The sequence below is a fragment of the Polypterus senegalus genome, chromosome 4 (assembly GCF_016835505.1).
Source record: "Polypterus senegalus isolate Bchr_013 chromosome 4, ASM1683550v1, whole genome shotgun sequence".
NCBI lineage: Eukaryota > Metazoa > Chordata > Cladistia > Polypteriformes > Polypteridae > Polypterus > Polypterus senegalus.
In genome coordinates, this window is record NC_053157.1 from 156,013,890 (window position 1) to 156,041,782 (window position 27,893).

The 27,893-nt window shown below is 37.1% G+C and overlaps 1 protein-coding gene across 5 annotated transcripts in view; it reads right to left on the reverse strand.

The window, feature by feature from the left end:
• Window positions 1-27,893, reverse strand: part of LOC120527752 (LIM domain-binding protein 2) — a 468,646-nt gene that overhangs the window by 66,335 nt on the left and 374,418 nt on the right. For all 5 annotated transcript variants that reach the window (XM_039751537.1, XM_039751536.1, XM_039751534.1 and 2 more), the window contains exon 5: window positions 4,231-4,314. In XM_039751537.1, coding sequence (XP_039607471.1) covers window positions 4,231-4,314 — 84 coding nt within the window. The remainder of the gene's footprint in view (window positions 1-4,230; window positions 4,315-27,893) is intronic.

Here is a 27,893-nt window from a genome sequence, read left to right on the forward strand (position 1 = left end):
TGTGTTTAGTGATGCACCCAAATAATAATAAACACCCAAATTATAAATATAGGCACTTTAAACTAAACCTTTCAAGAATACTCAGTTGTGGAAAGCTCTTAATGTCTAGAGTAAAGGCAATTTTAGGGTCTTAGATTAGTAGAAAGACCAAGACTACAACTATAGCCAAAATCTCACATAAAAGTAATGCTCAAAAACAATTATTTCCTTGAAGCTAATACATCATGTGAAAGACATGCATACTAAAAACAACATTGATAAAAATACTAATTAGACCAAAATACAGCTGAGAAACCTAAGTAAGTTTCATGGCTGATTTCCTAACACATATGGTCATGAGTGGCACAAAGACTGCTTTTACAGAAGCACCCTGCAATTACGATCTGACCTGATAATGAGAAGAAAAAAACATCTATATTGACAAATTTCCCAGTGGACTGAGTTTCTGTGCAATTAAAACAACAATAATGAAGACAGCAGCTGAGATCCCGACATTAAACATCTGATACTTTACATTCATATGCTTCTTTTAGGACAAGTATGACAAATGTTTGCTTTCAGCATTCCAGTAAAAATGCTTCCAGAAATCTCATCATGGTAGTAAAATATTCTACTTTAACATTCCCAAGATCAACATTATTTTACATTGTAAAAACAGGGGCTGTTTTTCCAGTGCTTACTAGTGCCTCATCTTCATAGGCTGTGGACTTAAACTCTGAGAGTTCATCCTCTTCGTGGTGATATCACATCCTGTAATCCACTTCACAGTTGTGGTGCAGACTTTGCCTATGTGTATGGATAACTGATTTCAGTATCTACATATATAAGGCAAACCGACTGACTGACTCACTAACTCACCCACTCATCAACAAAAACATTATTTCCTGTTAAGGTTAAAAGCTGAAATTTGGAAGGATGGTACATCTAGAGCAGCAGGTATCCGCTAAGAAAGGACATTTCAATAAATCAATATTTAGGAGTCAAAACACCTCAAGAAAAACTAAATACTACAAAATTTCAAAAATGCTTTGAGTGATTTGATTGAAATTCAGTGACATTCAAGAAAAAAGAATATTAGTTGACTCATGATTTTTTTATTTGTTGATATTTGTCAATAATAATTCAGTAGCAACCGGGCTATTTTAAGGCACCCTGTCTTTTTTTCCACTCAGCACAGACAAGTGTGGCTGCCAAATGTACACCTCCAGCACAACAGCACCACCAATAGCATGGATGGATGAGTGAATAAGTGGAAGTGTTGTGACAAGAGAAAAGAAACAGAATATGTGGCATGAGCTCTGAAGTGGAAGAGGAAAGTAAGATGTTATTACACACTAGAGGTGCACTATACACCTCTGGTCCAGCTTCCAGAGAACGAGAGAAAAATACAGGAGAAGTTAGATTCCTTCTTTTGAACTGAAGACCAGCTTCTCCCTGACATTCACTGGTCAAGAGTCCTGTCTTTAATTTAAAAGCACAATCCCATGTAAAGGAGCTTTTTGTTTGTGGACATTCACTTTCTGGAATTATTTATTTAACAATATTTTAGCAAACTATACCTGCATTTTGTAAATTTTAAGCATATGACAGGATGACTTGATGTGTGGGTTGTACGACATGAGTAACGTGAGGTTTATCATGGATGTTTTTGATACCACAAACTACATCGGGTAGGTAAGAAAAAAAAGATATTTTTGGGTGGAGAATTCCTTTAATGGTTTAGTTTTTCAGACTCACCCAGGTAACATGTCATCCTTAGTTATACTTAAAGTCAGTTTTCAAAAGTTTTACAGAATTGGTTTGATGAAAGGAGAGAAGGAATAATATTGCGTGTTTCTGTTTTCACCAGTCCATCAGTACAATGTATTCTTTTGATGTCAGTGTTGCTTTTGTGCTTAATTCGGTTATTTTCTGTTTCTTCTGAAACAAAATTATATATGTTGACTTGTGACCCTCCATCTCTACATTTTCTTTCAAACAATATACAGGGCATACCAAATTTATCACTCATTTGCTTTCTGAGCCTTGTTTGCCAAAATAGCCGATCCTAGCTGCATACCCTGTAGTCAGCAGCTCTAGGGAGGACATGAAGGGAACTTGGGCCTGACAGGTTTTTACCATTTTACATTTTATGGCAGCACTGAAAACAAGTGGAGATGTGGAAATGGAGCAGATTGTACCACACAGCTGATGGAGGATACAAAAGAACTGAGATTTGAAAGCTGTGGATTTTTTAATTTTCTTCATTCATATGACAGCAAGTGTCCCTTTTTTCTTGTATTTCTGTAGTCTGTTCTTACATGCTACTTGTTTGTTTTGCATCATGGATTACCAAAGAGCTTCCAGACTGATAATCATCCAGTCATCAAATGTACTTAATCCTGTACAGGTTAAAGATGAGCAGAATCCTTGCAAACTGCACAAGGTAGGAACCATTTCTAGACTGTGTGCCAGTTACTGTTGTTTCCTTACATTCTCTGAAGAGAGGGTCAAAATTCTGGTCTGGGATTTATACAGTATAGTTGTGTTTTTGCATGTGTACTGGTACTAGTAAAGATGTTATTTCACTACAATTAAATGAAAGCTTCTTACCCTGAGTGATAATCCAGATTGACCCCTTGCTCCCTGGTGCTTCCAGGGGCCTCTCAAACCCTAACGTTGATAGTAAAGTACTGAGATGAGCCGGACAAATAAGGACTCACACATTCAGCAAGAGGTTGTTACAAAAATGCTTTTATAAAAAAAAAAAAGTGTTCCAAAGTGTCGTGCTTCCAAAAGTCAATAAAACTATAATCCAATGAAATCAGTGAACTGTCTATGAGTTAAAATTCCATAAGTAATCTCAGGATAAAACCAGAATAAAATCATGCATGGGTTCTTTCTCTTGTTCTTCCTAAACTCAGAATGTCTTGCATTCCCTGTCTTCCCAGCTCACCCAACGTGTCTTGCAACTGGTAGTCTTCTGGCTCTCATCATGACTGCCTCCATTGGTGTCTGCCGCAGCTCTTTGAGTCAGCCCATCCATCTTCCACATGCACTTCATGACATCTACTGGATCCATAGTAGGATTCAACCTTCTTCCCCCACTCCTTCACAAATGCTTAGTGGTATCGCACCACCCCTAGAGCACCGATTGCTCGCTCCACCATGAGGATATACCGACCACCTGCTTCATCATCCTGCGCTGCCCTTGAGAATCCCAATTCTACCTTCTTATTCACAGTCTGTTTTTTTTTCACTTCTTGATTTTTCACTCTGTTCTCCCCCTTCTCTTCCGTTCAGGCTCCCGTTATACTGGCTGACTGGTTGCAAGTATGACCCTTCGTTCACTCTGTGTTGTGAATGAGGCACCTAACTAATCCAGTTGCATTTGCACATGAGTGTGTGATCAGCCCCAGAGTAGTGTGTGCTCACATATACCTGCACCCGCTTGGAGCCTCCTCGATCTAGGACATGATTATATTTTTAAAACTGCACCTCGCCATAAACCTCTTATCATACCCTGTCACTGACCACAGTCTTCAAGAATATGATGGTAAGTTATCAGAATGTCTTCTTACATAGTGTTTACTATTACGCACTGCTATCACACAGATCCGAAGTTTAGGTTTAAATGCTGGTCTGGAAGCTGTTTATACAAGGTTTTAACCTTCTCCCTTGTGTGTGTGCTGTTGTTTTCTCTGTGCATTCCAGTTTACTCCTGAGATGGACTGGATTGTCTTTTACATTTTATCAAAAAAAACATATTGACACAAGATGTAATATGCTCTCTTGATTTACAAACACATTATACCATATATCCTTACATACTATTAACTTACTTAAGTGCTTCTGTAGTCTGCCAGGTGGAGTTCACCAGGACTCCCAAATCTTTGTTATAAGTAAGTAGTTTTGGCTTTATACACATCATTGCTTAACTTTCTTTTTGTGTATAATATCTCAGTTATTTACGTGAAGCTTAATTTACTGCATACTACATGTGCCCACATTAATGGCAAATACATTTTCTCAAAATGCTTCCATGTTCAGACAGGATGAGTCAGTATGTCTCCACAGTTAGCACACAAGCATAAGCATAAATGTTTTAAAGTAACTTCTGATAATTGTATACATATTTTAAGCATATATGATGTGCTTTGTTTTAGGTTTACTCTTTAAAGTAAAGTTATCATGTATATTGGCTAAGAATCCCCATAGAGTGTCAATTGTTCATTTATTGATGTCACTTACCCTGAGGTAGTTAAGCGTGAAGCTGGTCAAACCCATTCGGGTGATGTTTTTGGATAGTTGCTCCAGCACCTGAGGATCTTGTGCCTAAGAAAGTGAAATATAACTAATGTTAAGCAATAATTTTGAAAAAATGTCACATTTTAGATGTACTAAAAGAAAAGACATTCAAATATGCAATACAGTTTCATACATTTGATTTTCAGAAAGTTGGAAGACATTTAATATTCTCAGCCCTGCTTATTCTAATTCAGGCTCATGGGGGATTATCATGACAACATCAAGTTCTAGGCTGGAAAACAGCCCTAGATAAAGTGTTTTATCGTTTTAGTAAATAGTAATGTGCACACACACACACACACTTACATATACAGACCCTGTAGGCCGAATTGCCAATAAACATGACATGGAGGAAAAAATTGACTGTAGACACATAAGGAGAAAAAAAAATCTGAACTTCATACAGTCAGTGACTAGGAAAGATTGGAACCAAGGCTTGTGGAGCAGTGTTAATTTCTGTGCCACATACTATGATTGAAGTTCTAACAAATAATGAAATGCTGACAGATGTTAAATATTGGTGATATTGTAACTGGCATTGATCTTTTCAAGCCTGTTTGTCATATGCTAGTTCCCTCACTGTATTTTGTGTATTACAAAGTCAGTCCATAGCCGAGCCCATGATGTCATCTGGCATCCACGAATTCATAGGGGGCCAAATTAGAATCATCTTTTAACCTAATAAGCATAATATTTCGAAGTGAAAAGAAAACCAAAGAGACTGGACAGAAACTTCAAAAACAAGCAGAGAACAAGCAAAATCCATTGAGACAATTTCCAGGCAGCAATTTGAACCGAGGACTCTGGGCTCCTATGAAAGCAGTATTAAACACTAGGCCATCGCAATGGCCAAGGAGGAAAGATGATGGAGGTGTTTGGTTGAATTTGAAGTTCCATAATTAAAGCTAAATCAAAATTACTCTGAAATGACCTATACAGTTATAGAATAAGAGTAACTGTGTATTGGTAAAAGGGCATATAAATAAAGTAAAAGGTTTTTGTTTTGAAGTATAACTAGTATAAATTTCTCCATCTAATCACCTTAGCTAAATGAAAAAAAAAATGTTTGTACTGTATATTGAAATTAACTTTGACCTTCAGGAAGAATATTGTAGATTACATTTCCAACTTATTCCATGTCAACAATTTCTTTCTATATGTGTAAAGCACAAACTCTGTTTGTTTTATCAACTTTGAATTTAAGATGATTGGCTTGAAATTTAGCAGACTAGTACTTCTCACTATAATTCAAGTTTTTGGCATACAACTTTTCAGAAGACAAGCCTGAAATCTGTGTTTGATTTCTGCCCATTGCATTAACCATTTTCTTTAATAAAGCATTTCCCTTACTATTTGTAGCATGCCCCTGAGTGGGGCCATATTGTCACCAGAGCTATTTATAGCAATGTGGGGTTTCAATTGTAATTTCTCACCATTACACCACCATCACAACATACCCGCCACTGGTTTCTGTCATCACTGTCATGTAAGTCAGGTTTTATTTAAACCATGAAGTATATTGTTAATTACTAGAAATCCAAACATTAATTGAAAGAAGCTTTACAGGAAATTACCCATAATAACTGATACCTATTTACAAACATATCTACTGTATAACTAGTTATGATGAGAAAGAAAAAACATTATTGACTGTAATGATTATAAGTAGTTACCTCAAAATACCAAGGATTGTATTTTGTATTAATCATGCTGCAGAGAGCTATATGATTTATTACTTTTATATAATTTGTTCTTCATTTAGGTAGAAAAAGAATTAAGACTGTGCACAGAATAAGGGACTAACTTGCATTCTTTTATGAGAAAATGCTGACCTCTTGATACTGTACTAACAGAACACCCTGTGATATTATAAATCAGTTATGACAGTTTCTGAATTCTTGCTTAAAACTATTTGAGCATATTTCTTTATACTGTGAGTGCCCTGATAACCACTTTATCTGAAAGAAGCAATGTACACATTTCAATTCAGGGAGTCACAAGCTATTATAATGTATATATAACCTCAAAATGAACTGCCATATATATTTTTTTTATTATTAATACACAAATGAGGTATATAGAGGGCGGCCCCACGTTAGGCTGCAGGCTGTTTCATCTGACCAGTCAGTGGCATTGAGCTGGGAGGGGCTGCAGTCTCTTTGACTCAGCAAGAATAAAGAAATTGTTTTTTACTTTAAAATTGGTGTTTGTCTCCCGTTGTTTCCGACTTCAGCGTCCACAATGACATACCACAAAGAAGAGTCAGAATAATGGCTACATTCAAGAACCTTTGGAACTGTTCTTCAATTATAATTTTGTTCCTGGACAAATCATATATTATCTAAAAGCATGAAAGCATTCAATTTCAAAAGTACTGCTATAAGGCTGTCACAAACAATAGTTCACCTAAATTGTAAAATACTGTCAAATTTCAGGCCAAAAGACCTTCTAAATATTTACATTTAGAGGCACTTCAAAACTACTTAGACTCCTGTCACTTTCTTTAATTACAAAAAAAAACTTGCAGTCTACCTTAAAGTCAGACTTCCGTAATTCTTTTCTGCATTTTATACACATTGTGTGAAAGCATTTGTTTTCTCTGCACTTTTAAAATTATGTTTTAAGTATTTTCTTTACATGATCTCTCTAATACAGATTTACGTGCTTTATAAAACTGTGTTTTGACACGTGTACATTATTAACTTTAACAGTTATGTCTTTGATTGTAAAGTGTAAAATTTAACTATCTTTGGTTCTTGCTGTTCAATACATTTAAATTGTGAACCATTTAACAGAGTGATATTTTTTAAATAAAATCTATGTAAAGGTTTAGATATTAAGGTAACATTTTACTTTATTAAATCACTAACAGAAGTTCTTGGGATCCTCCAGGGATTCAATCCCATCACTTCCCCATTGTTGGTATGATTTAAGTTACTGAATATTTTTGAACTTTTTTTTACCTTTATCAACTATTTAACCTAATCTAATAATAGATACACGTAAAAGTTTTTCAATTTCTGATTCATAACTGGCCATTTGCCTTGTACATTTCCCAAATTAGTCTGTTAGCTTATATATGTAGGCAATATGCACTCACCGGTCACTTTATTAGGTAGACCAAGTTGGACCCCCTTTCGCCTTCAGAGCTACTGTAATTCTTTGTAGCACAGAATCCTGAAGATGCTGAAAACAGTTCTCTTGGATTTTAGTCCATATTGACATGATAGCACTACGCAGTTGCTGCAGATTTGTTGGTTACACATCCATGATGCAAATCCCCCGTTATATCACATCCCAAAGGTACTCTTTTGGATTGAGATCTGGTGATTGTGGAGGCCATTTGAATACAGTGAACTCATTGTCATGTTGAAGAAACCAGTTTAAGATTATTTGAGCTTTGTGATAGTGGAAGTAGTCATGAGAAGATGGGTATGCTGCAGTCATAAAAGGATGGACACAGGCAGCAATACTCACGTAGGCTGTGGCATTTAAACAAAGCTCAATTGGTACCAAGGAACCCAAAGTGTGCCAAGAAAGTATCCCTCACACCATTACACCACCACCTCCAACCTGAACCACTGATACAAGGCAGGATGGATCCTTGCTTTCATGTTATTGATGATAAATTGTGACCCTCACTTGAGAAACTGAGATTCATCATACCACAGAATATTATTCCAGTGTTCTATTGTCCAATTTTGGTGAGCCTGTGCAAATTGTAGCCTCAGTTGCCTGTTCTTAGCTGACAGGAGTGACACCTAGTGTGGTCTCCTGCTGTTCTGTGTAAGCCCATCTGATTTCAACCAGTCTGGCCATTCTCCATTGACCTCTATTATCAAGAAGGCATTTTTGCCCCGAGAACTGCTGCTCACTGGATATATTCACTTTTTCAGACCATTCTCTGTAAACCCTAGAGATGAATGTGCGTGAAAATCCCAGTAGATCAGCAGTTTGTGAAATACTCAGACCAGGCACATTCATCGTCACTTAAATCACCTTTCTTCCTCATTCTTACGATTGGTTTGAATTTTAGCAGGTCATCTTGACAATGTCTACATACCTAAATGCACTAAGTTGCAGCCATTTGATTGGCTGAATAGATATTTGCATTAACAAGCAGTTGAACAGGTGTACCTAATAAAGTGGCTGGTGAGTGTATACTGAATTTGTTCACTAACTGTCTGACTTAGTATAAGTGTGCCCTGTGATGGACTGGTGATACATCCAAGGTTGGTTCTTGATTTGTGAAAAATGCATCCAGGAGAGCTTTGACTCATTTTGAACCTCTAATGCAACAAATGGGTACAGAAAACTGGATGGACGTATTTACAGAAAGCAATTAAGTCTATCCTGTCTTTAATAAATTAAAAACACTACCAAAAAATTGAAGCAGTTTGGTAGAAACTAGAAGTCCAATCCAAAAGTAAATCCAAAACACTAAGTGTTGTGGCAGTCACAGCTCAAAAATTGTGTCACTCTTGGAATACAAGATTACGTCAGGAAAAGACCCATAAAATATTTGAAATCAAAAAATGTAGCTATAAAATAATGGCAGAAATAGATTCTGAGGCACAAATAACAATACTAGAATATAAATTACTACAAAAATAATTCACGAAAATGTGCAGAAAATTTATTATGAACACAGATTATAGCACCTTTCATCCCTAGCATAAAACACAACCTACCTTTGATATAGAGAAGAGAAGAACAAATGGAGGGGTGACTTTTCTCTCTAATGTACCATAGTGAATGAAGAGAACTTAAACATTTGAAATCTGAACTTAAAACCCTTCTTTATCTAAAATAATAGCTACTAAGTCTTGCATTCTGCAACCTATTTTTTTTCCTTATGAAATGTATAAGACAGGTTATCATAATAATACATATAGGTCCACAGAATTGAGCAGCACGGTGGTAGCGCTGCTGCCTCGCAGTTAGGAGACCCAGGTTCGCTTCCCGGGTCCTCCCTGCGTGGAGTTTGCATGTTCTCCTGTGTCGGCGTGGGTTTCCTCTGGGCACTGTGGTTTCCTCCCACAGTCCAAAGACATGCCGGTTAGGTGGTTTGGCGATTCGAAATTGGCCCTGGTGTGTGTGTGCGCACTGCTGTGGGTTGGCACCCTGCCCAGGATTGGTTCCTGCTTTGTGCCCTGTGTTGGCTGGAATTGGCTCCAGCAGACCCCCGTGACCCTGTGTTCGGAGTCAGCAGGTTGGAAAATGGATGGATGGTCCACAGAAATTTCAGAAACATTAATAATGTATTTCCAACCTGCAGTGATAATTTTAAACTTCCCACTAAATAGCTGTGTAGGAGCAAGTCAGATGTGAACTCATAAAGAACAATGGAGGTTAGACAGAGACGGTGGCAATTCTGATTTCATAAAGGATTGTCACAATGCAATGAGTTGCAATTATAGAAAATGGCAAAGGAAAATCCAAAGGAAATCAACTGTTGTTATTATACTTGCGGACAATAATATAAAATGAATGCACATCTTAATATATAAGAAATGGCTAGGTTAATGTGGACCTAACATTGTATGATTTTTTGGGAAAAAGATAACAGTTTCTTAAAAAATATTATTTTAATGAGTTGCACAATATTCTTTTTATTCAAGAAGATATCTTTAAGAAATTGTTTTGTTTAATTCATAAACTTAATAAATTATTGTTCAAAATATATGCAATTTCTAAAACATATTAATCCTCTATAAATTACCTTTGCTGGATGGGGTGGAGGAAGAAATAATTACAGTTTGATTTTTGATATCATTTACACTTAGTGTTAATAATTATTATTTTGTATATAGTTTTGGTTATGAAATGTAAATAAGATGAATATAAAAAAAAGAATTCAGGCAGTAACTGAATCACAATGCCACTGACTTCTTGTCAGATGTGTTACCATCTGTGCTACTCTGCAACTGCAGTAGGCCCGCACTAACATTGTCACTTCCAGTTTTTTAATTGTGTTTTTCTTGAATTATTTGCTGTTAAATGTACTTTTAAGTGAACTTGGATTTCTGTGGGTCTCAGGGACACAATACTGATCCTTTAGTCAAAAGCATTTTTCCTTTCATACCCTTGGTTTGCTGTTATTGCTATTACTGCATTAAGACTTGTTATGCTTGTTTTGGACACATCTTTAACACCATCACCTGGGTTTATTATCTGGGGATATCATCTTAATGCACTAAAATTGATGAAGATTATATGTATGTATGTATGTATATATATATATATATGTATATGTGTATATGTATATATATATATATGTATATTAAGTGCAAAATTCTTTTCTTTTTTTTTTTTTCCTCTTTTAAAGACTATATTGGTAACAGATATCTCTATCTTTTAACCTTAAAGCGCCACTGCATGGGGGCTTGATGTGCTTTGGACGTGCTCTGTCTCTGGGTATGTCAGAGGACTGGGACTGCATGAAGTGGGTTTTAGCCTCACCTGGGGAGGCAAAAGGGAGGGTGGGGGTTAAGGGGAAGAGAAAGAGAGCAGGCTTGATCTATATCTAATCTATCATCTCAATCTTTATAATTATAACTATCAACGTAATAATAAGCTGCATGGCAACAACTCTTGGGGGAATAGGAAATTAAGACCTAAACTATTTCACTTCCAGTTAAGACTATAATATGACACCAAAAACTCAGAATCAGTGTCTCCATGATGGGACAGTTAACCGTAAGCTGGAATGTTAAAGGCCTGAATCACGAATTAAAGAGAAAGAAAGTACTTTCTCACCTAACAGGTCTAAATGCTAAAATAGTATTTTTACAGGAAACCCACTTACTAAGTAAGGATCAGTTCCGGCTGCAAAAGACTGGACTGGCCAAATGTTCCATTCTAGTTTTACAAAGAAAACTAGAGGGGTGGGAATTCTCATACATAGAACAGTACCATTTGTAGCATCAGATGTAGTATTGGATCCTGAAGGGAGATATGTGATGGTCATGGGAGACTTATCTAACTGTAAAATGATTTTGATAAATGTTTATGCACCTAATGTTGATGATAAGGAATTTATACAAAATTTATTTGCATCCATTCCCAATCTGAACACTCATAAACTTATAATGGCTGGGGACTTTAATTGTGTTCTAAATCCACTTTTAGATAAGACTTCCTCCACAGGGGGAGCGGCAACTAACACCGCAAAGATAATTACAAAGTTTATAACTGATCACAACTTATCAGATCCCTGGAGGTTTTTAAACCCAAATTCAAGAACATATTCTTTCTACTCACCAGTACATCATTGCTACTCAAGGATTGATTACTTCTTTATAGATAATAACTTCTTGCCTAAGATTAAATCTTGTAAATACGATGCTATTGTTATTTCAGACCATGCTCCGATGATCTTGGAGCTGAAATTACTAAGCCCCATACACTCACCCGCAGATGGCGTCTCAATCCGCTTCTATTAGCTGACGAGAATTGTACTGAATTTATATCCAAACAAATTGAATTCTTTCTAGAGACAAATACATCCCCTGAGATCTCTGCAGGAATACTCTGGGAAACTCTTAAGGCCTTCTTAAGAGGACAGATTATCTCATATCTTTCCCACAGAAATAAATCCGAAGCGAAGAAAGTAGCAGAGATAAAAGCGAAATTACTAAAATAGATGAAGAACATGCCAGACTACCAAGCGAGACTCTACATAAGAGGAGGCAGGCTCTACATTCAGAATTAAACCTCTTGACAACTAAAGAAACCGAACAACTAATTTACAAATCCAGACATCATTATTATGAACATGGAGAAAGCTAATAAGCTTTTAGCGCAACAAATTCACAAGCAAGAAGTGCATAGCGCAATCTCGGTAATTACTAACACGAATGGAGATAAAATCATCGAACACAAAAATATAATGTACACTTTTAGAGACTACTATAAATCCCTATATACTACTGAGTTTAAAGAAGACAATATACAATCTAATGCATTTCTGGATAAATTACAGATACCACAAATTGGCGCTATTAGTGTGGAGGAGCTCGATAAACCTCTGTCATTATCAGAATTACTGGATGCTATAAAGTCACTCCAAGGTGGAAAAGCAGCAGGCCCTGATGGCTACCCTGCAGAGTTTTACAAGAAATTCTCCGCTCAGCTAGCTCCCTCCTATTAGCAACATTTACAGAAGCCAGAGATAACCAATCTCTTCCACAAACCTTTCGCCAAGCACTAATCACTGTCTTTCCAAAACAAAATAAGGACTTATTACAATGTGCATCATACAGACCAATTTCACTTCTGAATAACGACGTTAAAATACTCTCTAAACTCATAGCTAGAAGGATGGAGACAGTGCTCCCTCAATAATATCACAAGACCAAACTGGATTTATTAGGGGCCGACACTTATCTTCAAATCTTGACGCCTGTTTAATGTAATATACTCACCAACTAAATCAAACACCCCAGAAATATTATTATCATTGGATGCAGAAAAAGCATTCGACATGATTGAATGGAAATACCTTTTTACTATTTTGGAGAAGTTTGGGTTTGGCCCGAACATTTGTGCATGGATTAAATTACTGTATACTAACCCAGAAGCTTCAGTTTGCATCAATAACATTTGCTCAGACTACTTTAAACTAGAGCGTGGCACAAGACAAGGATGCCCTTTGTCACCACTGCTGTTTGCAATTGCCATTGAACCACTGGCAATACATTGTCGAAATACTGATCAGATAAAGGGGATTAGCAGAGAAGGACTGGAACAGAAAATCTCATTATATGCAGATGACATGGTACTGTATATATCGGACCCAGAAAATTCTGTGCCTGCAGTCTTAGCAGCACTCACAGAATTTCAAAAGCTCTCTGGTCTCAGAATTAATCTGAATAAAAGTGTACTCTTTCCGGTGAATTCGCAAGCATATAATATTAGATTAGACACCCTTCCTTTTATCATTGCAGAACAGTTTAAATACCTCGGGGTAAACATCACAAGTAAACATAAAGCTCTTTATCAACAAAATTTCGTGTCTGTATGGAAAAAATTAAACAAGACTTGCATAGATGGTCAACCCTTCATCTCACACTAGCTGGAAGAATTAACACTGTTAAGATGAATATTCTTCCTAAGCTCCTTTTTATTTCAAAACATACCAATATACATTAATAAATCGTTCTTTAAGCAATTAGATTCAACAATAACCTCATTTATTTGGAATTCTAAACATCCACGCATCAAAAGAGCGACCCTACAAAGACAAAAGGCAGAAGGCGGCATGGCTCTACCTAACTTCCAGTTTTATTACTGGGCGCAAATATACAGTCGATAAGAACCTGGACACAAATAGAAGAACATACACAGGCATGGACCGCAATAGAAGTAAAATCCTGCAGTACTTCTTTGTATTCCTTGCTTTGTGCTCCAATAAACACACGTTATCGGCAATACACTAATAACCCAATTGTGCTCCACTCACTTAGAATCTGGAACCAATGTAGAAAGCATTTTAAGGCGGAGAAGCTTCTTTCTGTGGCACCTGCAAAAGAACCACCTCTTTCAACCCTCACAAACATATGCAGTTTTAATATCTGGAAAAATTTGGAATTAACTTGCTTAGAGATCTTTATATAGACAACGTCTTTGCATCCTATGAACAATTACATTCCAAATTTAACATTCCAGCTACAAATTTCTTTCACTATCTTCAAATCAGGAACTTTGTTAAACAGAACCTTCCAGATTTTCCTCATCTTGCACCCTCATCCACGCTGGAAAAATTATTGCTCAATTTCAAGGAGTTAGACTCCATCTCTACAATATATAAAATCCTTTTACAATCCCTTCCTTTCAAAGATCCAAGAGGACACTGGGAAAATGACCTCTCAATTAATATATCAGAAAAGGAGTGGAAAGTAGCAATGCAGAGAATTCACTCAAGCTCCATATGCAAAGCATACAATTATACAACTCAAAATTATATATCGAGCACATCTGTCTCGACTAAAACTCTCAAAATGTTTCCAGGGCATGATCCAACCTGCGAGCGTTGCAACCAAGCCCCAGCCTCACTAGGTCACATGTTCTGGGCCTGCTCCAAATTAACATTATTCTGGACAAAAATTTTTAATTACCTCTCAGACAGTCTTGGACTCACAATCCCTCCTAACCCATTAACAGCTGTGTTTGGGGTTCTTCCAGAGGGTCTTAAAGTGGAGAAAGACAAACAAATTGTGATTGCATTCACTACACTGTTGGCACGCAGACTTATTCTGATAAACTGGAAGAACCCAAACTCTCCTCTTTAAGTCAGTGGGAAACTGATGTGTTATATTATTTAAAATTGGAAAAAATCAAATACTCAGTTAGAGGATCTGTGCAGACTTTTTCAAAACCTGGCAGGATCTAATCAGTAATATTTTGAAATGATTTTATAAAGCACAGAGAATTTGTTGATTTAGGTATTTTTAAAAGCCTTAAATTTTACACCGTTTGGCTTGCTCTCTCTCTCAAGGGTGGGGATCGATCTGTTCTTAGCATAATTTTTTTTTTTTGTAAAACTTGATTGCTATGTATTGATTGTAATAAAATTAATAAATAATAAAAAAAAAAAAAAAAGCATTTTTCCTTCTACACACATGCATTGTTCACTGACGTTTATTTGATTACTGATGCTAACACTTCTGGGAATTATCAAAGGCTAGGATTTTAATAATGGCATTCTCATTTACTATGAAACTGTTGGCAGCTTCTGAAATATTCAAGTTGTACACTTCCCTTTTCTATATACTATCAAAGAGTATCACATATCTAAAAAAATTCAGTCACTCTGGAATTCTTCTAAAATCAATTTATGTGGTGAACTTTGCAATTTTCTACCATTAAACCCTGGCATTCATATTAAATAATGCTACCGTGGTCAATTTCTCTAAACAGTATTCATAGTTTGTGAAGTTTTCTTTAACAATATCTTTTGAAATGCTATTTTTAATTGGAAGTTGCACACCAACAATCAGGTTAACCCTTCAGTCACACTCAGGGCAACAGTGTAAAACGATACACCATCAGCAGGTTGAGAATGTCTAAAATAATATGAGTGTGAATTAGTTTATTTTTCAAAGAATTTGAAATCTATTTCAATGCCTTGTCTTTCAAAAATGGACAACTTTCTGAAGTAAAATCCAGAATACTTCGAATTTGAGTACGCATTTTTCTGATGCTTTCAGCATGAAAGTTCTGTTTGGCTCAGACATTCATTGAAATTAGCCTGGTTAATTTTGGTGGTCAGAAGCATCCTCCTATACATATCCTAAAAAGCAAAAATTTATAATTGTTTAATCTACAAATGTTTAAATATAGTGCATGTTTCTCTCTTTGTGTTTTAACACTGTTTTGTGATTTTTTTTATCTTTCTTCTAGCCACTCCATGTTTGTAATTATTGTATAGTGTATTGGAATCTTATGTGGAATTGCACATCATAAAAATAAACTGAATTGAATTATTAATTATTGCGGCACAGCACACAGGTTACAGAAAGTTCAGCCACTCATGGACTGTTGCCAGGTATGGGGATTACCACATGGTAACCAAAAGAAGCTTAGCAGCCTACAAGGAAGAACAGTTTTCTGGGAAGGAGGAAAAAGAGGGGACAAAAAGTAACAGAACTCAGGCCGGAATGAAAAGACAATAGACAGCAGTGTCCCAATATGTATGCAAAAGTGGCAAAGACACTACAAAAGGAGAGATATCAAAATAGATAATAATCTAATTTATGTGATGGGGTAACATACAGTATATTGCAGCTTTCACACAAACTGAATTTGAGTTTAGTGGTAATTTTCCCAGATTTATAAGATGGATTAATCGAGCACCATTATACATCGTATTATAGTCTACAGTGTATTGTAGTGGTTAAAGCTTTGAACTTCAAATATTTTCTGCTTTGAGATAAAATAGGCCATCACCTTTCAACTGAGTTAGAAAGAGAGAAATAAAATTCTTCCAGTTTGGCAAAAAAGGTTTTGTGCTAGTAGTGCCAAGTGAGATAACACAATAGAGTTCTCATAGCACGCTTTAAGCAAAAGTTGAAACAGTTCATTGATGGAGTATCAGAAATGCACCGAGAGTTCTAGAGGGATCTAGAGAGTAGGAGCCACAAACTGAATAAGCACTGAAGAAGAGTTGTAAAACAATGCGTTGGAGCTGTGGAAAGGTTGTTGCAAGAGTATTTCACCAGACTGGTGGGTTGGCAAAATACAAGTAATGATGTCTGGAGTATTATAATCAGGAGCACTGTAAGTTAAAATGAGAGTTTTCACCATAATGTCATACTGTGTAGGTAGTCAGTGTGGTGGAAGCAGATAATGGGATGTGACCTCATTGTGTTTCGCTCAATTGGGGAGCTCGGGCACAGCAGTAACAATAGAGTTATGACTAGAGATACATTTTAATAAAAGGAACACAGCAAGAAAAGTAGAGAATGGAAGCGTAAAGCTAGTCCGGGGCTTTTCTGTAGAACCTACTATTAGCTCGTTGGTCACACAGATTGAAAACAAAGTTATGCAGTAATAGAAACAAGCAGCCAGAGTTTATTATTTTTTCTTTCAGCAAATCCCTCAAGCTCAGATCCTGAAGGGCTGCAGTGGCTACAGGTTGTCATTTTGGCTATGTTCTTAATGAATAATCAATTACTGCTGCTGATAAAATATTCTTTGTTGCCTTGATTTTAACCGTATTGCTTTTTAAGAATCAGAACTCTTAACTGTTTTTTTTCTTAACCAACAGCCAAACAATAACAAAGAGCAAATTGAGACAACAGAGAAACTTAATCCCTTTTTCAACCTTAATGTCCATCATACAACACCTGTTTCAATAAAATATCTGAAATGGAAAAAAGTTAAGGTCTGAAATACATTTTGATGGTGCTCCTCCACAAGGAAAGAAAATAAATAGTTTAGAAAAAGTCTGTTGTGGCAGAAACAGAACACTAAGAAGCCACTGAATTAATTAACATGTTTCATTAACAGCATGAATCAAGAAACTGTTTGGAACAAAAGTCTTGGCCCCTTAGAACTGAGCTGAGTTGGAAAAATGATCTTTTGTTTTGCATTCAGTTTAAAGTATGATGCGTTCCTGGTGATCGAAGACATTATTTTTTGTGTTGATGTTTCACATGTTTACATTTATTGTATAGTGTGCTAGGCGCGTAATAATATGAATAAAAAAGTGAAAATGAAATATACTGTAGCAGCTGTGTGAATAAAACAGCTTCACCAAAGGCCAAAGTCACTTCTTTTCGAGCATGCCAACATACAGTAGATGAAGACAACAGTGGCATAAACTGATTTCAAACAAGCCTAAACGTTTGCAGTGGCATCTGTCTTGAAGCATCCATGCAGAGTAAACTTATTATACTTATTTGTTATTTAACAAACTTAAATCTTTATGTAACAAAGTAATTACTTTTGACACCACACCTAAGCTTAACAACTCCTGAAGGTCATTTTCAATGTAATATGTCCTTAATACATAGCCCAGCTTTCTGTAATATACTGAGTTACACTTATTAGATGGGAACCCTTGAAAACTGAATATTTTACTGTCTTCCAAATAGCACACTGCTTTGATTCAATCTGTTGAGCAGTGAATTCTCCTGAATGACACATCTATTGTAATCTTTTTGGCTCACTTCATCATGTTGTGCCCTGTCAGTGACATTTTGATTGCAGTTGCCTAGCAGAGATCTTGCTATATTTTTTTCTCCACATCCATTCACTGATATCATAGGTCTAATTGATTAGTCATGATTATCCACGTTTTTCCTTTTTTTATATTGCATATTTCTTGCATACAAAAATCTAGGAAAATTACTGAAACATCTGGATATCTGTATATCATTTACCGCTTCATGATTAAAAAAACAAATAACAATCAATCAACTACTGGTTACCACGATAATAGAAGTGTGGTTATTCTATATACAATTATTACTGCATCACACTCAAAAAATTTTTGTTAAAATAACTAATTAGCAAAAATAAAAATAAAAACGCTCATGTCTTTACAGAATGCATTCTCCCAAAAAGGGAAATGTATGGCAATGAGATTGTGGATTATTTATCACCTCATGTTCCAGAGTTGCTTGCAAAGTGCCCTTGAGTTTTATGTGACATATGAAGGACTCAGTACATGAAAGTAAATACGTTCTTAAGGTTAAAATGCGCAGTAAATCAACAGTAAATCATAGGAGATGCACTTTTCAAATCTATTCTTTATCCATAGCCAAACAGCCCAAAATTCATATAATCAGTTTTGTAAAAACTGTACATCGGACATGCTTAGTGTGCCATTTCAACATTAAAAGGGCAGAAAGCGCACAAGACCTTGTAAACTGTTAAGTAAGCTGTAGCTCACACACTGTCCTTTCTCCCACATTGATTTGCTCTAGGTACGAGGGCTCTCCTACCACATGCTAATCTGCACGTCTGTTACCACAGATCAGCGTTACGTTCTGTGGATTTGACTTTCAGCAAGGAAAGGTAAAATTATCATTATCTAGAATAGAGGATTGTGAATGAAAACACAGTCATAAGATATACAAAAATAACCTAATGGGGCAGAAGGTCAAAGGTAAGAGAACATCACATCAGAAACGGCATGTACACAAAAATTGTTCACTGCCAATTGTATGCATGCATTTTACACATCTGTAAGAATAAGCCTTTAATATTACCAGCAGCTGCAGAAATGGCATCATCACTTGTGCACTATATGCACATCTGAGGCCCCTGTGACTGCAGCAGAAAATGGATGGGAGGATTGGTTAATCTGCACTAAGTTCAAAGAGCCAGCAATTGTTCATCATAACAAACAATATTTTCAGAGGTAAATTTAATACTGTAGTCAATGACTCACAACAGAAACAAAAAGTATTAATGTCACAAAGCCTCATAACTTGAACTCTTTGCTCCTTTGAAATTACATGTTTCTTACATTATCTTTAATTGATTTTTAATCAATGTACAGAGCTGTATGAAAAAACACTATCATTTTGAAGTTTTACCATGCCATCTAAACAAAACAAAACATTATGTTAAATGCATCTTAAATAATTCATAACATTAAATAAAAGGCAGTCACGATTTAACCTGATAAAATGAGTGCATAATTATGCCTACAAAAATACAAGAATTCTTTTGTGGATCACCATTGTGTGAAACAGTGCTCTTGCCTCAAAGATCACATCATTTCTTCTACTTTTGTTGCCATCTTCACATCACTGTGGATGTAAACGTTTTATGAAACATTTTGCTTTCCTTAATGCAGTTCTTTTTAATGGTCTTCATGAAAACAAATATTAACACAGTGTCCTGAAAAGGACAGAAAAGACCAATTGAAAGATGGCCCAGGAGATGAACAGAATGTAATTATTGCCAGGTACAGGCAAGAATCCAAACAGGGAAATCATTATATCGGAAGGCCAACACCCTATAAGCAAACCAAACTTGAAGTCGAAAAATACATGCAAAGTCTTAATTTCCTAAATGGATTTTGTACTAGCTAGGCCACTAAATCTTCTATTCACACAATCCAAAATCTTGCATGCTACCATTGTGCCACCAGTTTAAACAGGAATGATATCACAAAAGTGACTGTGAGAGCTCACTAGTGGCAACAACACGGTTGCTGCCAAAAGTTAAGACAATACTTAGTGTTGAAGGCGATAAAAAATAAACACATCTAAAAAAAGCAATAACAGAAATAAGTGTAGGGCTGAAATTTACACTCTCAAAAATGCCAAATTCATAACACGCAGAGTGGCTGATTCAAATGCGGGTAATAGTCTTGACAGCTAACACAAGAATCATGTAACCCCTGGCTAATTTACAGTGACATCCTGTTCATTACATAAATATATTCAAGAAATTGTTCTTAAACAGATCCTGAGTACTCAATATCCATGAAGGACTAGTCTTAACTATTAACTCTTAGAAGCCTAAGTATAACCTGAGTATGTGTAAGCCATTTACAAAAACTTGGGTATCCAGTGGTATTGTCACCAAGCTTGCCTAAAATGAAATTTTATTTATTTTAAAATAATTAAACTTAAAAAAAAATAATGTAGAAATACACAATGTTTGGGGTCACCTATACATTTTCATGTTTTTGATAGAAATTCACACCCTTTTTTACCAAGATAACCTTGAAATTGATTTAAAAACATATCCATGGTACTACTAGTATATATAATGACTGCTTGAAATGACTGATTTTTATTTTAGTATTAACAAAGGCTTGCAAAGCCATATTTTTAGCAGCAGCAACTCTTTCAGCATCCTAATGGTAAACTCCCTTAGCTTATCCTTAATTAGAGAAAACGTTCTGTGTAAGCATCACTGAAACCTGTTATTCTGTTCACTTGTGTTACAAGGTACTGACATTCCTAAAGTTTAGTTCTGGATAAAACAAAATAAAACAGCTTTCTCAAAAAACATGTCAGTCTATAACAGCTTTCAGTGGAGTTAAATCAATTATAAAGGTTTTTCTAATAGCCAGTTAACATGTAAAGATAACTAATTAAGGATAAGTTAATGGAGTTATGGATAAGTCAATAAAAGCCAATAAAAGGTGTCATTTCACCCTACTTTCTCCACACTGATATTTCTGTGTAGCCCCAAACTTTTGACTGGTAGTGTATGTTGAACTTATAATGAAGGCTTCTATTAACAACCTGGTATCTCACTTTAAGCCAAAGAAGTAAAAGAGAAGGCAACATTTCCAGATCAAAGTACTTAGATAGAGTTTGATTCCAATCTGAGAACCTTTCTGTATGGAATTTTCTCCATTTTCACACCAGCTCTTCATTTTCCTCTTATTGTCCAAAAGGCTTATGGCAGGCTGCAATTTCTGATAAACGTGATTCAGTCCAATCATGGCTCTAGACAGATGCATACTTATGAAATCTATTTTGTTTTTGGTTTTATTTACAGTTTAGGTAGTGTGGAACATGGCCCGGACACAGACAGGCGGACACGTTAATGTCACCCAACACACGTTTATTCATAACTATTTACAAGTTCAAGTGCACACAAACCCCAAAAGTCCTGGCCAACAACAATGCCTCAGTTCCTTCAGGCCGCCTCCTTGCCTCCACTCCCGACTCTCACCATTCAATGAAGGGAGGCGGCCCCTTTTATACATACCCGGATGTGCTCCAGGTGCTTCCCGGCAATCTCCCACCGACACGCCCCAGTCTGGCCGAAGTGCCGGCTGCATACCCAAAAGTGCTCCGGGTGTCCACAGTCTTCTTCTACCCGGCCCTTCTGGGTGTGGCGGAAGTGCCAAGGTCCAGGGCTCCAAAGGCACGGGGGCACCCCCTGGCGGTGACATTGGGCCCCTACAGGGTTGAGATTCTAAGCTCTGTACCTGTGGCCCCCAAAGGAACCAGGGCAGTCGCCCCCACATGGTCTGGGGAAGGCGTAAGCCCTCCTCCGGTCTTCCTAGGCATCCTGGCCGGGTCGCCACCCCAGCCATCTCCAATAGTAGAAAGGTCAATATATGTTTGTCATTCATTATACATTATAGAAAAATTTTCAGCTGACCAGTAGTAAAACTCCAAATGAACCCAATATGATTCCTATTTGTAACAAATGAGCATGAAAGCCACAAAACACATACTTAAAAAAATAATTGTTATGTAGGCTGGGAAATGCACTACACTCTGACAAGCAACATTTTTAAAATAATAGTGGAAAAAGTATATACAGTATACAGGTAGTTCCACAGAAAGACATTTGAAGGGGCTTGCAAGCTATGTCATCAGTAACAATAACTCCAGGATGCACTTCTGTTTAACCTTTTAATGTTGCAACTTGAGTACACATTGTATCAGTATTAGAATCGCTGTCTGATATTTTGTATATGTAAGAAAGACAGAACAACAGATTGAGAGAGTGAGAGACAATGTTACCAGTAGAAACTGGCATAATTTAAAATAAAACAACAAAAAAGGTTGAAGTGTTCAATACCTTGGGATTTCATTAGCAGTATAACTACACATTGGTATTGGAAAGTAAGGCGGCAGACTCGACTCCCCACTGAATGCATCCTGCAGCCTATCAGTCTTCATTGCAAAATTTATTAACTGTCTACTAGCAACTCCCTGAACTGAGGAGAGGGTGAGTTTGCAGTGAGCTGCAGTACACGAGAGCATCCAATTAGGTGTAATATGTATGTAGAAAGCCTTGACTGGATTATCTGAGATAACTTCAGCTTTGGACGGCTGTGCTCTCCAGTTTCTTCTAATTATCAGCAGGAGCGATCAAAAGCCGTAGGTTCATCAAGTCATTAGTGTAGCTACTAGCATTTCATTGAGTTCTGTGCATTTTCTTTTCCTTTTTTCCAATGTAAGCACAGAAACCCTGAGGGACCAATTTACTAGCTCATAAAACAACAGAAAGATCTAAAAAAAAAATTGAGTTTTTTGGGAACACCATTACAGGCAAAATAGAAAAACAGGGAGACGTGTATACATCATTATGTGGTCAAAAACAAAGATAAATACAATAATTCCTACTACAAAATTATAGAAGCAGCCACAAAGCAGATTTAATATGGTCTAGATACCCAAAAAAAGATTTCTAATATCAGCACAGGAAGAGGAAAGAAAACAACACTGAAATAAAAAAACAAAAAAACTGATGTACAATAATTGGTGCTGATCAAAGGGAATTGTTAGTGGGAATGATTGCTTGTTTGATGTAGCGATTGTGATAAAAACACAATGCAACATATGCAGTTAAATACTGTATAAGGCTATATATACAGTATAAATATATATATATATATATTTTAATAATAACAAACTATACTTTAAAAAGTTATTCACACTCATTATAATAGATTCATTTTTAACATGAGACATAACACATACCAATAATATTTTTTGGTAAAACTGCCAAAAGAAAGAGCGATGTGGACTACTGGACCAGGTTAGTGTGCATACTGCATCTCTATTGTAAGTGATCCAACAAACCAGGCAGGAAACATCTGAGAAAGTCGGAAAGAGACTGGACCATCGTTAGATACACCAGAGTGGGTAACCTTACCATGCGGTGTTGACCAAAGGAGTTTCAAAACACTGGATCTAGAAATCATTTCATTACATATTCCTGGTACTATTTTACTTGAGGTAAGGATATGGTTTCTATTTGCTTGTGTGTTAGAAGATGCCTTCATGGGAGGAGTTCTCACATAAATAGGCTGCCTCCGGTAAGACAGCGTTTCCCACTTAATATTTAGAATAATTTATAAAATTTTTTTCCTGTGTGTAGCTTTTTGCACTTTTCTACATTAAACTTCATTTTTCAAGTGTTGAATGTCAAAAGCTCTGCATTTAACATCATCATTGCCTCCAATCTGGTAACTAAACTCAGCAACCTCAGTATCAGCATCTCTCTTTGTAATCAGACACTGGGCTTTCTAACCAACAGACCCCAGTCTGTCAGGCTAAACAACCAGATATCCTCTATCCTAATCCTGCATACCGGCGTTCCACAAGGCTGGGTTCTCAGCCTACTCCTCTCCCGCTTCACACGTGACTGTGTTCCTTTATATTGCTCCAACTCCATTATAAAGTTCACAGATGATACTACGGTAACAGGAATGATCAGTGACAATGATGGGCCAGCCTACAGAGAGGAGATTCAGCACTTGTCAACATGGTGTGTTGACAATAACCTTATCCTCAGCACCAATAAAAATAAAGAGGTCATTGTGGATTAATGGAAAACTAAAGGCAGCAGACACAACCCAATACATATAAATGGGGCTGAGGTGGAGTGTGTTTTCAATTTCAAATTTCTGGGTGTCCACATCTCCGAGAACCTTTTTTGGACAATAAACAATTCCAGACTGGTTAAAAAAGCACAATGACTTTACTTTCTGAGGGGGCTAAAAAAATAGGCTGCTTGTCTCCTCAGATTCTGTTGAACTTTTACCATATAAATATTCTAATTTGTATGCTGCCTTATTGCTCCTTACTGTTTATTGCACTTTTAATGTACTATTTTCAGCCACTGTCTAATGCACCTTAGTCTACTATTAGCACTTACTGGTTAGATGCTAAACTGCATTTCATTGTACCTATACAATGACAACTAAATCTAATGGAATCTAATCTAAATATTTTATTATGATAGCCATGTCACCTCACTGTCCTCTTTCTGTACTGAGGAAAAGAATAGTTGATGGACAAAAGACAAAAAACATGACACTCCGAAAAAATTAAGAAAATGGATTAGGGTGTGAATTTTGCATAGTTATGATCATATTACCTGCGCCTCAGCAGCACTATTTTTGTTAAAGTTTAGGAAATTATAAAATACTATTTTCAAGCCCATTTTATCCAATTCAAAGTTCCATGTTTGACTGAATCCAAGCAGGACTGGCAGCAAGGCAGGAACTTGCCATTAACGGTGGACAATCCAATTCTGGTCCAACTCAAACACATTGACACATTCACACACGGTCAATTCACAATCACCAGTCAACGTGAGACACTATATATACTCCAGGAAATTCCTACAATTCCCACTTCTTTGCTTGATCCCTGGGTATGAAGTGTATGGAATGAAAAACCTCAAAGAGGGGTCTTTGTTTCTATTTTATGGTGCAAACTCACCAGCAGTTTACAGAGATGGGCCTTCCTTTAGAGACCAAAGCTAGCGTTCAGAGTTTAAATCCCATACCTGCAAATTGCCCACATTATCTGCATGGGCTTTCCTCAAGGTACTCAGGTTTTCTTTCCACATCCCCACAGACATGTGTGCACTCTTGATTACGAATTCAAAATTTTCCCAGGTGTGGTGTGTGTATATTAGTATCAGCCACTCCATAATGGGCTGCTTCCTGCTTTGCATCCAGTGCTGTTTGGATTGACTCTGGCCCCTGTGATTCTGAGTGAGTCTGAGAATGTTATATTAAAAAATTCAAATGACAAACGAAAAAAATGATCAGTTGTGTTTAGTGTGTATACATCTGCAATTATATAAATAAAATATACTTCTCATGTCAGCCAACTGCTCAAAATACATCAATTACAATAACTGTATTGTAATTTAATTTTCATTTGTGTTAATTATGAGCTACTGCATATCATTCAGTCACTTGAATAATTCATTTAAAAAGGCCAGTTCTATTTTTGTTTCACAAAAAAAGTTAACTGGTAGAGGAAGATCAATTAAAAACTAATCTTGTACTATTAGTTTTATGATATTTCAAAAAAATAAACATTTTGCACTAGATTCCACCAAAATTAGGAATTCTAAAATTTTGTAATATTTAAAAAAAAAAAATAAAAAATAAAAATAAGGACTATCAAGACAGGGGCAGACTTACAGTAGCAGACACAGTTCACCTTCTGAAACAAGATTTAGTTTAGGCCAATTACAAACATAAAGCACTATAGTCCACATTTAAAAAACTGGAATCAGTTTATCGGCTCAATTTCAGTTCTGTGTATTTTCACATAGCTCTATGGCTATCAGTTGGAGCTACCAGGCTGATATATTTAATCAAGCAATGGTAGGGTTTCAAAAATCAACTCAAACCATCTCCAACAAAATAGCAGATTTTTGAATGATGTTTGTGATGGGCAGCTTAATATTGTCAAGCAAGTAATCTCAGTGAATCTGTCCATATTCCCAGTAGAACAAAGAAACAAAAAAGTGAATTGTGGTTTTTCCACAGCAAAAAATGAAGTAACAGATAAGGGTTGAGAATAAAAAAATAAGGTGGTAAGCAATGTCAGAGTATTAGTGTGGAAGAAATAATCATGTGATATTTATTTAAACTTTATCATCTGTCATCTTCTTAGAAATGATGTGTTAATCAAATAGGACAAGGCTGTCTAACCTGAATGACAGCAAATGTTTCAAAAAATAATAAAAAGCAATTCCAAAGTCTTCCTTTAAGGGTCAGACAGCCTGGTGGAGGGTGAAATAAGGAAGGACACCAGACATTGCAAATTCAATGTGTTCCTGGCTGCAAAAGTAAAAGAAATTTAGAGCGAGTAGTGTTTTCAAGACAGACTCCAAAACAGAACTAAAATCCAGAGGAAGGGAGTGAGGTTTTATAGGGAGTGTGGAGGAAATGATGTCATCCTCTGGGCTGGAACCGGAAATGTGTCCCCTGTTGATGTAGCAGCTCCTGGTGGGATTTCCCGGGAAAGATCTGCAGGAGACTTAGAAAAAGAGTCAGTGCACCCCGCTGCCCCCTGGGCAGATATGTTACTACCAGTCGTTAAGCTCTTCAGATGCCTCCTATTCACACGTGTGTGACAAGGCTCCCCCCTAAGCCCAGACTTGTTGGGTTAGGCGACCTGCACAGAGAGGTTGTGAACCCGAGAGAGGGCATCAGCATTGGCATGAAGAGACCCCTTCCGATGAACGAGTGAAAACTTCTATGGTTGCAGGTTAATAAACCACCTAGTGACCCGTGGATTCGACACCTTGTTAAGGGCCAGAGTGAATTCCCGGCCCAAAAGGTAGTGCCGTGACTGGGTAATCGCCCATTTAATTGCCAAGGATTCCTTCTCTACTGCTGCGTACCTGGTCTCCTGATCTAACAGTTTCCGCTTAGGTACATGATGGGGTGTTCAACTCCATCGACGCTCTGGCTCAACGCGGTTCTTAAGCCAGTGTCCGAAACCTCCATCTGGAGGATAAATGGAAGAGAAAAGTTAGGGGCTATCAATACAGGTGCTGAAGTTAGAGCCTGTTTCAAGTCACCGAATGCAGTTTATATCTTGTCAGTCCATATCACGTGGATGGGAGTGCTTTTCTTCGTCAATTCGGTGAAGGGCGCCACTTTCACGGAGAACCTAGGCAAAAACCGGCAGTAGTACCTGGCCAAACTGAGAAATGATCTGACCTGCCTCTTGTTTTGCGGATGGGGCCATTTCAGAATGGCATTTAGTTTTGAACACTGTGGCTTCACTGTACCCCAGCCCACTAGGCAGCCCAAATATCTAGCTTCTCTCAGTCCGAAGAAACATCTCTTGGGATTGATTCGAAGCCAGGCACGTGTTCCCTCCATGTGCTGGAATAGATGACGATGTCATCCAGGTAGGCAGCACTGTACGCGTTATGGGGCCGGAGCACTTTGTCCACCAAACGCTGGAAAGTTGCAGGAGCCCCGTGTAACCTGAATGGAGGGACACGATACTGCCAGTGTCCGCTAGGAATACTAAACGCGGTCTTGACCTTCATGGACTCCGTTAAATGATTCTGCCAGCACCCTTTTGTCATGTCAAGTGTCGTCAAGAATCTAACCTGTCCCAGCCTCTCGAGGAGGTCATCCACACCTGGCATGAGATAAGCTTCGAACTGGGATACCTGGTTAAGCCGACAGAAGTCATTGCAAAACCTCCAACTGCCGTCGGGCTTAGCGATAAGGATGATGGAGCTGGACCAGGGACTAAAACTTTCCACAATCACTCCTAGTTCCAGCATTCTTTTGATTTTCAGGTCCACCTCAGCTTTCTTTGCCTCCGTGAGTCTATAGGGCCGTTCTCAGACAATAATCCCCGATTCAGTCACTATGTCATGCGCAATCAGAGAGG